The sequence below is a fragment of the Catharus ustulatus genome, chromosome 25 (genome assembly GCF_009819885.2).
Source record: "Catharus ustulatus isolate bCatUst1 chromosome 25, bCatUst1.pri.v2, whole genome shotgun sequence".
Classification (NCBI taxonomy): Eukaryota; Metazoa; Chordata; class Aves; order Passeriformes; family Turdidae; genus Catharus; species Catharus ustulatus.
This window is the reverse complement of record NC_046245.1, coordinates 2,396,716-2,412,546: the sequence shown is the minus strand read 5'-3', so window position 1 is coordinate 2,412,546 and position 15,831 is coordinate 2,396,716. Positions and strand designations below refer to the sequence as shown.

At 55.0% G+C, this 15,831-nt stretch overlaps 1 protein-coding gene across 1 annotated transcript; it reads right to left on the bottom strand.

Moving 5' to 3' along the window:
• Nucleotides 1–666: 666 nt before the first annotated feature.
• On the bottom strand, nt 667–15,568 carry LRRN2 (leucine rich repeat neuronal 2). The gene is made up of 2 exons (XM_033080027.1): nt 15,312–15,568; nt 667–2,990 (listed from the first exon to the last, which is right to left on the bottom strand). The coding sequence occupies exon 2, from the start codon at nt 2,742–2,744 to the stop codon at nt 714–716; it is 2,031 nt and encodes a 676-aa protein (XP_032935918.1). The 5' UTR covers nt 2,745–2,990; nt 15,312–15,568; the 3' UTR covers nt 667–713.
• Nucleotides 15,569–15,831: the final 263 nt, after the last annotated feature.

The following is a 15,831-nucleotide window of genomic DNA, read 5'->3' as shown; positions in this document are numbered from 1 at the left end:
TCCATCCAGCCCCACAGGGAAGCGTCACCATCAACATTTCCCAAATCCCTCCCTGCTTCCCCCCAGGTGACAGCAGTGACAGAGCAGGGAGTGACACTTGCTTTGATGATCCCAACACTCCAAAAAAACCCCCCAAAAAAACCCCACACACATCCCAAAAGGAAAAGAACCCTCATTTTTAAGGTTTTTTTTAAGGTTTTTCTTGTATTTCCAAAGCGGGGACTGTCCAGCGAGGGAGGTGACACTGGGGTTGCTTTGTTTGATGATCCCAATGCTCCAAAAAACCCCAAAAAGGAAACTCCTGACCCCACAGAGATCCCAAAGGAGGAAACCTCATTTTTTAGGGGGTTTTTTTTTGTATTTCCAAAGCAGGGGCTGTCCAGCGAGGGAGGTGACACCGCTGGGGTGTCCCTGGTGCCAGGGGGACGCAGGTCTGGGGTTCCTCTTTATGGCTCTTCACCCGCTCAGGGCATTGTCCCCACAGCGTCCTCCATCCCCTCCCGCCTTCCCAGCAGAGTTTTTTTGGGATCCATGTCCAAATCCATCCCCTCCACACACATCCAGGCCCACCAGAGGGCTCCTTAATGTCACATCCACAAAATCCAATTTTTTTTTCCCCGCTGTCCATAATTTTTTGGTAAAAAACCCTTTCCCCCTCCCTCCCCACCCACCCACCCCAAAATCCCACTGAACCCCCCAAAATCCATCCTCCCTCAGCACTCCAGCGGCGCCGCCTGCACCTCCATGGCCAGGAGGTGTCCCCGGGGCCGCAATGGATAAACCACGCGCACGGCCCCGGCGCCACGTGGCGATTCCCGCCGGGATCCCGCGCGCGCCGCCGCGCCCAGGAGCAGCAGGCACAGCAGCAGCGCCGCCACCAGCGTCCCCTGTCCCCACAGCACCCCCTGCGTGGCCTCTTTAGTCCTGGTGGTGACACAAGCCACCCTGGCGGGCGACGCCACCAAGGCCACGCGCAGACACGCCCGGTACTCGGTGTCGGGGCGCAGCCGGGTGATGTTGAAGCTGTGAGTGCCCGCCGGGATCCTCGCCTCGCCCAGCCGCGAGCCCAGCGCCGAGCTGGCCCAGGTGAGGTTGGAGGAGACGGCGTTGAGGCTGGGCCGCCAGGCCAGCAGGACGTGGTGGGGCTGCACATCCACCACCAGCAGCTGCAGCTCGGCGCGGCCCAGCGGGAAGGAGCGGTTGACCAACACGCGGACGCCGCGGGTGTCGGCGCCCAGCAGGTTGTGAGCCACGCACGTGTAGAGCCCGGCCTCGCTCGGCGCCACGCCGCGGATCTCCAGCGTCCCTTCGGAGTGCACCTTGAACTTCCCGCCGTCCCCGAACGGCAGCAGCTTCACCCCAGCCGGCGTCACCCAATAAATCTCCGGCTCCGGCTCCGCCAGCGCCCGGCAGTGCAGCGCCACGTCGTCCCCGACACGCGCGTCCAGGCGCGCCGGGAGGCCGCGGGCCGAGATGAGCGGCAGGCACTGCTCCGTCATGTCCCGGAAGGGAACGTCGCGGATGTGGCGGCGCTGCAGGTCGGGGGGCTCGGCGCACAGCGTGGACTGCGGCTCGATGAAGCGCACGCGGGGCCGCGTGCTGTTGACCCAGCGGATGACGCAGTCGCAGCGCAGCGGGTTGCCGTGGATGCTGATCTCCTGCAGGTTGGGCAGCGACTCCACCGTCTGCCGGTGCAAGGCACTTAGGGCGTTGTTGTTGAGCATCAGCGTCTCCAGCTGCGGAAGGTGCTGGAAGGCCTTGGGGTGGATGAAGGACAGCTTGGGGTTGTTGGTGACATCCAGCTTGGTCAGCTCTGGGAGGTTGATGAGGGCGAATTGGTCGATGGACACCAGCTCGTCCATGTTGTTGAGGCCCAGCTCCTTGAGGTGCAGCATGTTGGTGAAGTCGCTCTGCTTGACCCTCTGCAGCGGGTTCTTGTTCAGATCCAGGAATTTCAGGCCGGGCACCTGCTGCAGAGCCCTCTTGGGGACATCTGCCAGCTTGTTGTCGTAGAAGGAAAGGCTTTCCAGGCTCCTCAGCCCTTCCAGGGCGTAATCCGAGATCTCCCGCAGCTGCATCCCGGCCAGCACCAAACTCCGCAGGTTGCCCAGGGGCCGGAAATTCATGTCCAGGATGGCGTCCACCTTGTTCCCTCCAACCATGAGGATCTCTAGGCTGGGCAGCATCTGGAACCAGCGGCTGTCCAGCGTCCTCAGCAGGTTGGAGTTGAGGTGGAGCCGCAGGAGGCTGCCCAGGCCGGCGAAGGCGCGGGGGGCGATGCTGCGGAGCCGGTTGTGGTTCAGGTAGAGCTCCTGCAGGTTCCCCAAACCCGGGAAGCTGCTGTCGGGCAGCTCAGAGAGCTGATTCTCCTCCAGGTGCAAGCTGAGCAGCTGGGGCATATTCCTGAGCCCGAAATCCCAGATGTCAGAGAAGCTGTTCTGCGACAGATCCAGCTCGGACAGGTTCCTCAGGTAGCCCAGCTCTCCCTGCTCCAGCCTGGCGATGTTGTTGCTCTGCAGCAGCAGGGTCTGCGTGCCCTCAGGCAGCTGGGAGGGCACCGAGGTGATGAAGAGATCGTTGCAATCCACCGTGGCCGCCTCGCGGTAGGAGGAGCGCGGCGTGTACCAGGGCCGGATCTGGCAGACGCAGCGCGGGGGACACGCCACCCGCCAGGGCACCGTGGGCATGGCGCTGGCGGCCACCACCACGCACAGCAGCAGGCAGCTGGGCTGGAGGCCTCTCATTTTGGACTGGAGAAGGTCACAGCGAGCATCCAGAGCCGGCCACGGGGTGACAGCGGTGACGGCGAGGTGGGGACGGCGCCCGGCGGGGGAGATGCTCCATGCGCGCCTCTGGAAGGGCCTGGCGCCCCCAAAATGGGAGCTCAAAGCGCTGGGGGTGCCTCAGTCAGAGCTGGGCCTCCTCTTCCTCCCCAAAGGAGTCGTTCCCACGCTCGGCCGCATCTTCCGGGCTCCTCCTCGAGGTCATTCCTGGAAAAATGGCAGAGTTGGGTTAGAGGAGGGTTTGGAATGGTTGGAGAGGTAAAAACCTGAGCATGGGACCCCCAGGACCCCCAGTGCCCTCAAAACTGCCCAGCAAATCCATGAATTCTGTTTTCTATCCATGACATTCACTGTGCCCTTCCAGGCCAGAGAATCTGGGTGGAATTATCCCATGGAATCTACTCCCAAAACAAATCCATGAATTCTACTTTATATCCATGGCATTTTCTGTGTCCTCATCCCAGAAAATCTGGGTGGAATTATCCCATGAAATCTACTCAGGACCCCCAAAACAAATCCATGAATTCTACTTCATATCCGTGACATTTTCTGTGTCGTCATCCCAGAAAATCTGGGTGGAAATATCCCATGGAATCTGCTCAGGACCCCCAAAAGAAATCCATGAATTCTACTTTATATCCATGACATTTTCTGTGCCGTCATCCCAGAAAATCTGGGTGGAATTGTCCCATAGAATCTGCCCAGGACCCTCAACACCCTCAAAACAAATCCATGAGTTCCACTTTGTATCCATGACTGAACTGTCCTTCCATCCCACAAGATCTAAATGGAATTTTCCCATGGAATCTGCCCAGGACCCCCAAAACAAATCCATGAATTCCATTTTATATCCATGATATTCTCTGTGCTTTCCCATCCCAGAGAATCTGAGTGGAATTATCCATGGAATCTGCCCAGGACCCCCAGCAGCCCCTGGATCTGTGGCTGAGCAGAGCTGGGGCTGCAGCTGTTTGGAATAATTATCCATGGGGATAATTATCCATGGGGATAATTAATCTTCCTGCAGGCTCTGCTCCCTACTCCTCATCCTCCCCAGCTCCAGATCCCTCCATGCAGGAGCTGCAGCCCCGTTTGGGATATTCCTTAGGGAAAATCATCCCCCAAACCCTGGGAGTGCTCAGCTTTGAACCCCCAGTTCCAATCCAGCCTGAGCTTTCATTCCATGATTTCCTCCAGCTCTCCTGACCCCAAATCCAACCTTTTCTTCCCTTAAAAGCCTCTCACCCAGCAGGGAAAAACAACAATAAAAAAAACAACATGAAAAGAGTGGGAAAAGCAAAATTTCTGTTTTATCCCCGCTGTGCTCTCCTTGGAAAGGACTCCTGAGCTGAGTTTATTCCACATCAACTCCTCCCAGATCAATCCTGTTCTTTTCCCTCCTTTCCTGCTGCTTTTAAAGCAGCTCCTGGACAAGCAACATGAAAGGAAAGGACGGATCCATCGATTCCCGCTTCCCTCTGATGCATCCACACCTTTCCTTTTAAGTGCTCCGGCGTTTTCAGCTCTATAAAATCTCCAGCTGTTCAAAAATCTCAGGAATCTTTCCTCCTTAAAAAATATTATGGAGGAATTTCGTGTGGGTTTTATTTATTTCCTTCAAGCTGTGAAGGCAAGTCTGGAAAACCGGGTTCCAACCCTGATTTTCCAGGGAAAACCCTCCCTGGTTTGGTCCATAATTGGATTTTATCCTGTTTTTCCCAGTTCAGGGCAGGGTGGCTGGGAAAAACCTTGGATATGGGATAATCCAGGGGTTTGTGTGAGTCACAGCACGGGAACTTGTGGAGAAATTGTGGATTTGAGAAAACTTTGGCGCTAAAAAGGAACAAACTGAGAGAAAAGGAAGAGCTTTGGCAGTGAGTGATCCCTGGAAGGGATGGGGCTGCTCCTGCTCTGCCTGGGAAGCAGCTCCTGGAATTCCTGCAGGGTGGTGGCACCTCCAGCTGCTGGGGACAGGGTGGCCCTGCCCGCTGTCCCCGCTGCTCCCGCGGTTCTGCTCCGAGTTCCCGAGGGATGGCGGCTCCTGGCGCGGCTCCCGGGGCTTTGCTGGGAGATCTTGGAGTGAGCTGAGCTCGGGGCTGCTCTCTGGCTGCTCCAGCTTTTCTGGGGCTTCTCCAGCTTCTCCGGGGCTTCTCCAGCTTCTCTGGATTCCTCAGCTTCTCCAGATTTTCTGGGGCTTCTCCAGCTTTTCTGGATCCCACAGCTTCTCTGGATTCTCCTGCTTCTCTGGGGCTTCTCCAGCTTCTCTGGGGCTTCTCCAGCTTTTCTGGGGCTTCTCCAGCTTCTCCAGCTTCTCTGGATTCCTCAGCTTCTCTGGATTCCCCAGCTTCTCCAGCTTGTCTCAATTCCCCAGCTTCTCTGGATCCCCCGGGTTCCCCAGCTTTTCTGGGGCTTCTCCAGCTTCTCTGGATTCCCCAGGTTCTCCAGCTTCTCTGGATTTCCCAGCTTCTCTGGATTCCTCAGCTTCTCCAGCTTTTCTGGGGCTTCTCCAGCTTCTCTGGATTCCACAGCTTCTCTGGGTTCCTCAGTTTCTCCAGCTTCTCTCAATTCCCCAGCTTGTCCAGCTTCTCTCAATTCCCCAGCTTCTCTGGATTCCTCAGTTTCTCCAGCTTTTCTGGGGCTTCTCCAGCTTCTCTGGATTCCCCAGCTTCTCTAGGTTCCTCAGCTTATCCAGCTTTTCTGGGGCTTCCCCAGCTTCTCCAGCTTCTCTGGATTCCCCACCTTGTCCAGCTTTTCTGGGGCTTCTCGGCTCTGGGATTGTTCTCTTGGCTCTGGAATTCTTCTCTTAACTCTGGAATTGTTACCTCAACTCTGGGATTCATGTCTCAGCTCTAGAATTCTTGTGTTAACTCTGGAATTGTTCTCTTGGCTCTGGGATTCTTGTCTCAGCTCTAGAATTCTTGTGTTAACATTGGAATTTTTGTCTCCGCTCTGGAATTGTTGTCTCAGCTCTGGAATTGTTGTTTTACCTCTGGAATCCTTGTTTTGCCTCTGGAATTGTTCTCTTGGCTCTGGAATTATTGTTTTGACTTTTACCTGGGAAATCTCAAATCCAGGATTTTCAAATCCATGATTTTCACATGGGAAACTCAAATCCATGATGTTCAAATCCAGAATTTTCATCTGGGAAAACTCAAATCCATGATTTTCAACCTGGATCCATCTCATTTTATCCCCTCAGGCCACGGCGTTAACTGGATCATTTGGAATTGTCCAAATTCCATGGGGAAAAAGCTGCTTGGAGAAATCCGGGACTGGGGGAATGGAATTTTATCTGGATTGTCCTTCCCTCTGGAAAACCCAGGATTTTAACCCCCCTGAGCTGTGCTGGGCTGCAGCTCTCTGCGTTTTTGGGAGCAGCTCCAACCCCTGGCAGCAGCTCCAGGCTGCAGCAGGAGCTGCAGATCCCAAATCCCACATTTCCAACAGCAAATCCAGAACATTCCGGCCAGAAAGGGGATGGGAAATGAGGAATAAAAATTAATAAAATGATTTTTGGGTGTTTATCTCCCTGCCACCTGCCAAATCCTTTTTTTTTTTTTTTTTTTTTTTTTTTTTTTTGAGCCTTGGCTCTTTTTTCCTCTGTGGAATTTCCCGATCCAGGCAGGAGAGGTCGCAGGTGCATCCCAGAATATCCCGAATATTCCCCTGCTCCCACACGCCCTTCCCGGCTGTGCCTGCCTCGTTTTTCTCGTTTTTCCAGAACCATCCCCAGGATTTTCCCCCTGAGGGATAATTTAGTTCCAGGGAAAGCTTCCAAGTGGAATTTGCTTCCAGAATTTGGGAAATTCTGTGACTGAATCTGCTCCAGTCCCTGCACTGGGAACTGGGAGGAGCTGTGAGCACCCAGAATTCCCACAGAGAGCTTTGGGATGCCCTAAGCATCCCAGAAAAAAATTCAGGATTCTCTGAACATCCCAGAGAGATCCTAGATTCCCCAAACATCCCAGAAAAATTTCGGGATTCTCTGAACATCCCAAAGAGGTTTGGGATGCCCTGAGCATCCCAGAAAGAGTTCAGGATTCCCTGAGGATCCCAGAAAAAATTCGTGATTCTCTGAGCATCCCACGAGGTTCAGGATTTCCTGAACATCCCAGAGAAATCCCAGATTCCCTGATAATTCCAGAGAGTTTGGGGATTTCCTGAGCATCCCTGAGAAGTTTGGGATTCCCTGAGAATTCCAGAGAGGTTCAGGATTTCCTGAGCATCCCAGAGAGATCCCAGATTCCCTGAGAATTCCAGAGAGGTTTGGGATTCCCTGAGCATCCCACAAAACATTCAGGATTCCCTGAACATCCCAGAGAAATCCAGGATTCCCTGACCTCACAGGGAGCTTTGGGATTCCCTGAGCATCCCAGGGAGGTTCAGGATTTCCTGATAATTCCAGAGTTTTGGGATTCCCTGAGCGTCCCAGAGAGGTTTGGGATTCCCCGAGCATCCCAGAGAGATCCCAGATTCCCTGAGAATTCCAGAGTTTTGGGGTTCCCTGAGAATTTCAGAGAGTTTTGTGATTCTCTGAGCATCCCAGAGAAATCCAGGATTCCCTGAACATTCCAGAGAGATCCCGGATTCCCTGAGCATGCCAGAGAGTTTTGGGATTCCCTGAGCATCCCAGAGAGGTTTGGGATTCCCTGAACATCCCAAAGAAATCCAGGATTCCCTGAACATCCCAGAGAGATCCAAGATTCCCTGAGAATTCCAGAGTTTTGGGATTCCCAGAGCATCCCAGAGAGTTTCTTTGGTGACACAGGACGAGCAGCTGTCAGCTGTGACACAGCCGGACACACGGACACGACCCTTGAATTAAACTTTTGTCAGCTCTGGGATCTGAGCACAGCGGGAATTCCCGGTGAAATTCCCGGAAAAGCCGCGGATGCCGGGGGAGCAGGGGCGAGACGGAATCGCTGAGCCTTCATTAGGGCCAATTAAAACGGGAGCGAGATGACAATTGCAATTTGTGAGCGTTAATTAATTGTTCTGCAGATCGGGGAGTTCGTTGTGCCCGCTCCAGCTGGGGCTGGGATTGGACAGGGGAGCTCTGGGAACTGGGAATGGAGCTCTGGGAACTGGGAATGGAGCTCTGGGAACTGGGAATGGAGCACTGGGAAGTGAGAATGGAGCTCTGGGAATTGGAAATGGAGTTGGAGGAACTGGGAATGGAACTGGAAGAACTGGGAATGGAGCTGGAGGAACTGGGAATGGAGCTCTGGGAACTGGGAATGGAGCTCCAGGAACTGGGAATGGAGCTGGAGGAAGTGGGAATGGAACAGGAGGAACTGGGAATGGAGCTGGAGGAACTGGGAATGGAGCTGGAGGAAGTGGGAATGGAGCTCAGGGAACTGGAATTGGAGCTCAGGGAACTGGGTATGGAGCTCCAGGAACAGGGAATGGAACTGGGGATGATTCCAGGGTCAGGGTTGGGAATTCTGTCCAGGAATTGTCAACCCTCCATCCCAGGGATCCCCTCCCATTGATCCCATCCCATCCCATCCCATCCCATCCCATCCCACCCCATCCCCTAAAGCTGCTGAGGGATTTTTTTGGGAATCAGGCCGGTTTTTTCCATCTGGAATGTGCAGGATCCACATCCCGCTGGAAAATCCCTCTCTGGGAGCACAGGCAGGGCTCAGCCTTTCCAGAATTCCCGAATTCCCGAATTCCTGCTCCATGCAGGGCACCCCGGGGACGCTGCCGTGTCCTTCCCTGTGACCTTCCCGGGGATCGGCTCCCGGTCGATAATTAATTCCTCATTAACGCCGCCTCATTAGCAGAGCAGCTCCCCCCAAACCTCCCTCCCCTGCCAAGGGCAGCGGGACGGGGATGCAACGCTCCCGGGAATGTCACAACTCCCAAATCCCGAATTTTTCCATGAATTGTGGGCACAGAGGCCGGGGGAGCTCATCCCAACCGATCCATTCCCACTGGAAACGCTGGAGAGGCGGCACCCAGAATTCCCAGGATTTTCTGGGGGGGAAAAACCTCCCAGCCCCAAATTCAGGATCCTGGATTGGGTGGAAAAAACCTCCCACCTCCTGGAATTTCAGGATCCTGAACTGAGTGGGGAAAATCTCCCAGCTCCTGGAATTCCAAGATCCTGGGTTGGATGGAAAAATCTCCCAGCTCCTGGAATTTCAGGATCTTGGACTGGATGGAAAAGCTTCCCAGCTCCTGGAATTCCAGGATCCTGGATTGGGTGGAAAAACCTCCCAGCTCCTGAAATTCCAGCTCCTGGAAGGGAGGCAGGGATGGGGCAGAGATTCCAGGGAATTCCAGTCGGGATCAGAGCCGTTCCCAGTCCCATGGAAACCTCTCCCGGCTTTTTCCATCCTCTGAGTGACCAAACCCTCCCCGACCCCCTGGAATCACATCCCGGGATTGTCCTGGCAGAGCCGAGCTCGCCCTGTGCATCCCTGGATCCCGCAGCTGCCTCTGGAATTCCACAAGGACCCGCTGGCCCAGCTCCCAATTCCCGACAAATTCCAACCCTGGGATTCCGGCCGCGGAAAGGAGGGACCCTCCAGCAGTAAAAAAAAAAAAAAAAAAAAATAAATCGGGGAAAAAAAAATCAAATCCAGGCTTTTCCAGCGGATCCAACCCCGCTAAGGAAGGGGAACAACCTCCAGCATCCCAAAAAAAAAAAAATAAAAATAAAGAAAAAAATTTCCATGGATCGGCGCGGATGCCAAGGAGTCGCTCGGAATCCTCAGGAAAATGTTGGGTTGCCATGGCGACTGCCAGGCAGGGCTCGGGGCACGGAGCGGATCCGTGGGATGGAGGCGAATCCCGCTGGAAGCGCCGGGAAAGGCTCGGGGAGCTGCGGAGGGGATGGAGCAGAGCTGGAATTTGATGGAATTTCGGGGATTTTCCAGAGGGATGTGCTACCCACCCTCCCTGATTCCCGGGAAATTCCACTTGTCTGGAGTGAAATCATCCCAGTGAGCGCTGGGAGAGGAGGGAAAAGGGAATTAATCCATGGGGGGAGGATTGGGATGAGCCAGGGGGAGCTGGAGCTGGAATGGCCCTGGAGCAGGAAGGAAAAGATTTGGGGGATCCCGGCTGCTCATCCCCCTCATCCCCATGGAAAAACCCCCTCGGTTTCCAGGGATTCAGCAACAGGAAACAGGAAATCCTGGGAAATGCAGCAGGGAAAGCTGATCCCGGTCCCACAGACCTCGAGGGCTCCTGATGCAACCAAATCCATTTCCAAATCCATTTCCAAATTCACTTCCCAAAACCCCTTCCCAAATCCATTCCCAAATCCATTTCCAAATCTCCTTCCCAAATCCATTTCCCAAATCCATTCCCAAATCCCCTTCCCAAATCCATTTCCAAATCCATTTTCCAAATCCATTTCCAAATCCACTTCCCAAATCCCCTTCCCAAATCCATTTCCAAATCCACTTCCCAAATCCATTTCCAAATCCACTTCCCAACACCAGTGTGGGCACAGCAGGAGAAATTTCCCCTTTCCCATCTTTTCAGCATTTTGGGAATTCCAGGAAAACCGGGAAAATCCGTGCCCAAGGCAGGGAGGAAACCCTGCCCAATGAAACGGGAAATTAAAATTCCCAAAAGGATTTTACAGGAGAAAAAAGGAGCAAAGGAATTAGTAAATATCCATAAAAACAGCTGGAAAATGTCCCTGAAATCCTTTTTTTTTGGTACAAAGGATTCAATGGAAAGGGAATTCAGCGTGGATGGAAATTCAGGGAAGGATTGACCCTGGTGCTTCCGAAAGGAGGAATCCTGAGAATTCCGGGAATTTGGGAACTCGTGGGAGTTGGGAAAAGTCCCTCAGGGATGGGACCTGGCTCAGAATTTTCCATGGGAATCCAAACATTCCTGGGGAAAATTGCCCCGCAGGGATTTGCAAATCGGGATCAAAGCCGCCGCCCTTTTTCCTCGTTTACTTTTCGTTTTTTTGGCTTTTTTTGGGATTTCAAGGCGAGGGAGAGGCTTTGATGAGGCATCAAACGCCGCTTGGAGCAGCCGAAATATTCCTTGAGATTTAAGGATCAGCCTGGAAAGGGTGCAGAAAAAGCTTTGGAAAATCTTCCCCTGGCACAGACTGAATCGGCTCATCTTTAATGGATCATAAATGGGAAAAATCCCTTTTATTTTCCCCTTTTCCAGATAGCCAGGATTTGTATTTTTAATCCTTCTTCCCCCTCTTTATTCCCAAAGGTTTTTCTGGGAAGCAAAGCTGCTTTTTTTTCCTTCCTAAAAAAGATCTGGAGCCGGCTCCTCTGATCCTTTGGGAAGAGCTGGTTGAGATGCAAAACTCCTTTTCCTCCTGATTCCAAACTGCTCATTTAAAATTCCTTATTAAAGCCTCTCTCTTCCCAAAAAAACAATATTATTTTATTTTCATGGTCTTTATTTTTTAAATTTTTTTTTCCAGCCTGGATTCTCCTCGTTTTGGCCACCGGGAAGGACAAAGCCCCAACCCTCAAATTTCACCTGGGATTGATTTTTTTTTTTTAGGATCATTCTAAATTCGATTAAAAATGGGATTTTAACAGAGATTGGGAGCCTGGAGAAGGTCAGGAAGATCCAGGATCATTCCTGGAGGGAAAACCCGGCCTTAATTCCCAGCAGAGCTGGCGAATCATTTATCCCAAATCATTTATCCCGAATAATTCATCCCAAATAATTTATGGATCAAGTCTGGGTGAGAAGAGCCCCAGACTCCAGTTCCAATTAAGGCCTTTGTGAATTGTCTGGGAATGGATCCCAATTTTTCCCATATTTATTTGTTTCCTGGGATCTCTCTCCAAACAGAGCTGCACATAATTCCAGCTTTTCCCGAGTGTTTGCAAACAGCTCCCGCTGCCAGGATTTGGAGGGTTTGGGGTTTTCCAGCCTTTATCCCACCTTGGAATTGAGGGAATTTTCCATGGAAATGATCCCCAAGAACTCCTGGCTGGATGGAGAGGGGAAAGCAAAAGCTCCCAGGGTGATTTTCCTAAAAAAAAAATCCTAAAAAATCCTAAAACTCCTTTTCCAAAGCTTCCCATAAATAAATGGATGTCCTGGAATGCTGTTGGGCATTCCAGAGGCTGCCTGGGCTCTGGATAAATGGATGCTGGAATTTAATCCAGGTTTATCCAGTTTGTTCCCTAAATTGGGAGCAGAGATCCCAATCCCAAAACTCCACCCCAAAATCCCAGTGTGGGTTTTCATCCACAGGGAACGCCCCCAAATTTCAGGAGTTTTAAACTCATCCCAATTTCCTGCTTATCCCAGTGGGAAGCAGAGGCTGGGATTGGAATTCTCTCTTCTGAACTGGGAATGTTTCCCTTGGGAATAATCCCATAAAACCAAAATCAGGGGGGAGAGATCCCAGCCCTGATTCCAGGGATTGGGAAAGGACAACGGGAGCAGCTCCCTCACATCCTGGGAAAGGGATTTGGGGCTGGGGATGAATTTTTGAGTCCTGGGACATCGGGAATTTATCCCATGGGATCCCACAGGGAAGGGAAGAGGCGTTAGGGTGATCCAGGAGAAAATCTGGGAATAAAGGGGTGGAGTCGTGTTTGGGATTCAGGCGGACAGGTGGAATTCCCAACATTCACAACATCCCTGTCCTAGCCAGGAAATCCAGGATCACATCCCTAAAAGGCAGGGAAGAGTTTTCCCAGCTAATCCAGGAGCAGGGACGATCCCTCGTCCGTCAGAATTCCATGGGAATCCAAAATTCCACAGGAATCCGAAATTCCATGGAATGGGAACAGCTCCTCTGAACCCTCGAGGGGGCGAATCCAGCTCAACACAGCTTTTCCTTTTTTTTTTTTTAAGTGAATTCCTGCAGCTCCACGGCCCCGCTGAGGCAGGATGGGGTCGGGATGGGGTCGGGATGGGGTTGGATCCTGTAGAATTCCCAAACATTTTCCCTGTGCCAGAAGGGAGCTCTGGGCAAGGCTCAGCTCCCAGGATGGGAAAAGAGATCCCAGATAAAGAGAAAGAATGGGAATGGGAATGGAGATCCCAAATGATGAAAAGAATTGGGAATGGGAAGGGAGGTCTCATATAAAGGGAAAGGTTGGGAATAGGAATGGGAATGGAGATTCCACATAAAGAGAAGGGTCAGGAATGGGAATGGGAATGGGAATGGGAATGGGAATGGGAATGGGAATGGGAATGGGAATAGGAAGGGAGATTCCACATAAAAGGGAAGGGTCTGGAATGGGAAGGGAGATCCCAGCTAAAAGGAAGGTTGGGAATGGGAATGGAGATCCCAAATAAAGAAAAGGATTGGGAATGGGAAGGGAGATCTCAAATAAAAGGGAATGGTCTGGAATGGGAAGGGAGATCCCACACAAAGGGAAGATTGGGAATGGAAATGGGAACGAGAAGGGAAATCCCAAATAAAGAGAAGGGTCGGGAATGGGAATGGGAATGGGAATGGGAATGGGAATGGGAATGGGAATGGAAATGGGAATGGAAATGGGAATGGGAGGGGAGATCCCACACAAAGAGAAGGTTGGGAATGGGAATGGAGATCCCAAATGAAGAAAAGGGTTGGGAATGGGAATGGAGATTCCAAATAAAGAGAAGGGTCTGGAATGGGAGTGGGAATGGGAATGTGAATGGGAACAGGAAGGGAGATCCCACACAAGGGGAGGGTCGGGAATGGCCGGGAATGGCCGGGGAGCAGAGGCCGGGCCGGGCCCGCATCCCCGATCCTCCTCCAGCGGTGCCAAAGCCGCTCCCACCGCCCGCAGGGGCACACGGAGCCGGGAATGCCAGGAAAAGCCTCAGCAGGGCAGGACCGGGATCCTCCGGCACGGGGAGCCCGGGATGGACCCGGGACAGACCTGAGGGACATCCCAGGACAATTCCGGGACAGGGAATCGCGTCCTGAGCCCCCCCCGCCGCCTCAGGGGTGATGGAGGCAGGGATGAGCCGTTCCCATCCGGCATTCCCGGGGCTCTGCTCGCTCCCGGCCGCAGGATCGCGGCTCCAGGGCAGGCAGGGCTGGGTCCTGGCTCGGCACCAGCGCCGCGTCCCGGGGAGGGACAGGGAGGGGACAGGGAGGGGACACGGAGGGGACACAGAGGGGACACAGAGGGGACACGGAGGGGACACAGAGGGGACACAGAGGGGACAGGGAGGGGACACAGAGGGGACACAGAAGGGACAGAGGCGGCACCCGCGCCTGGCTCCGGTCACATCCAGGCCGGAGGAAGCGGATCCCGGTACCCAGGAGCCATGGCAGCGCCCACCTGCAGCTCCCAGCCAGAGCATCCCCGCAAAGGCCGCTCCCAGAGGCTCTTCCCGGCTCCCAGAGGCTCTTCCCGGCTCCCAGGGACCTTTCCCGGCTCCCAGGGACTTTCCCCGGCCCCCAGAGGCTTTTCCCGGCTCCCAGGGGCTCTTCCCAGCCCCGAGCTCGCCCCGCTCCCCTCCAGGCTGTCACTGGGGCCAGGTCCCCATATCCAGTGGCTTCTCCCGCTCCTCCTGGCTGGCTCCAATCCCTTTTTCCAGGCTCTTGGAAAAACCAGGGGAGGCGGCCAGGGCCGGGCTGAGCCCTGGAGAGGCGAGGGCAGCGCTGGCTCTGCCACACACGGGGCGTGGGGTCGCTGCCAGCCCGGAGCCCTTTCCCGGAGCGGGTCCGGGGAGGATCCCGGGGCTCTCCAGGGTGGATCCCGGGGCTCTCCGGGAGGATCCCGGAGCTCTCGGGGCTGGCAGGGCACGGCCCCGGGCAGGGCTGGGCGCTGGCACAGGGACCCGGGCACTGCGGGCGGTGCAGCCGCGGCGGGGAGGGGCAGGGCTGGGCAGTGGGGGGAGGTAAACACGGCACCGGCACAGAAAGGCAGGGAAATGACATCAAAATGACACCCAAATGACTCCAAAATGACACCCAAATGACACCCAAATGACACCCAAATGACACCACGGCCGCTCCCGACCGTCCTTTGCCATCACCTTTGCTGTCCCCCCCTCCTCGGCTGGCTGCCCCCTCCCTGGGGTGGCCGAGCAGGTGATGGAGGGCTGGGCAGGAGCCCCAAGGACCGCGCTGTTGATGGATTTCGCACCCAATGTCCCTCCCGTCACATTTTCCGCTCCGCTCGGGCACGGAGGGGTTAATGGCCGGGAAGCGCCGCTCCCGCCCGGATCGCATCCTGCCAGCATCCCTGGATCCCGGCCCCGCCGGCGGCTCCGTGACCAGCGCATCACCCCCCGTTCCCATCCCCGAGGATCCGCTCCATCCCGGAGGAGTTTCCAGCAGCGGGAATTCAGCTCCCGCACCCGGGAACCGTCCCCGGCCTCCTCCCTGCCCTGATCCCCTCCCGGAGCTCCGCTCTCTGCCCATTCCCTGTTTTTTTCCACCCCTTTTTCTCTCCATCCGAACCATTTCTCCTCAAATCCACCATGGATCAGGGAAATCAAAACCCCGGAATGCGAAAAAACCAATCCCGGCCAAGCTGCCGAGGCGCCAGCTCGGTGCTGCAGAGCTCAGATCCCCCCCAAAATCCCCCCCAAAAACCCAAACCACGGTCCCCAACTCACCCTCGGAGCCTGTCCCCGTCCCCCGGCGCCGCTGTCACCGCCTGCCACCCCCCGCCACAGCTGCCCGCACATCTGGCGGACAAAAGGCCGGGTGGCTTCGGAGCTGTCACCGCTGCGCGGTGGCTTCGGACGGGGACAGGGCCAGCAGGACCCTCCGGCCACGCTGACCCTCGGGGCTGGGGGCGGTGGCGAGAGCCCCTCACCCTCCGCTCGCCCGGCGCCTTTGCAGCCGCACAATCCCCGCTCCCCTCCTCCTCCTCCTCCTCCTCCTCCTCTTCCCTCCTCCCTTCTCCCCTCCCTCCCCAACCCTCCTCCTCCTCACTCCAGCCCTGTCGCCACGACGTGCCACCCACCCGAGGCAGCTCCTGCCGGCTGCGCTTTAACCCCTGCGGCTCCGGGGGTGTTCCCGAGGGATGAGAACGCTCCCGGGGATGCTGAGCCGGCCCTCGGCATCCGCAGTGCCCGGGGGCTGCGGGGGGTGCTGGGAGGGGAGGGGGACGCTCGGTGGGTTTGGGATTTG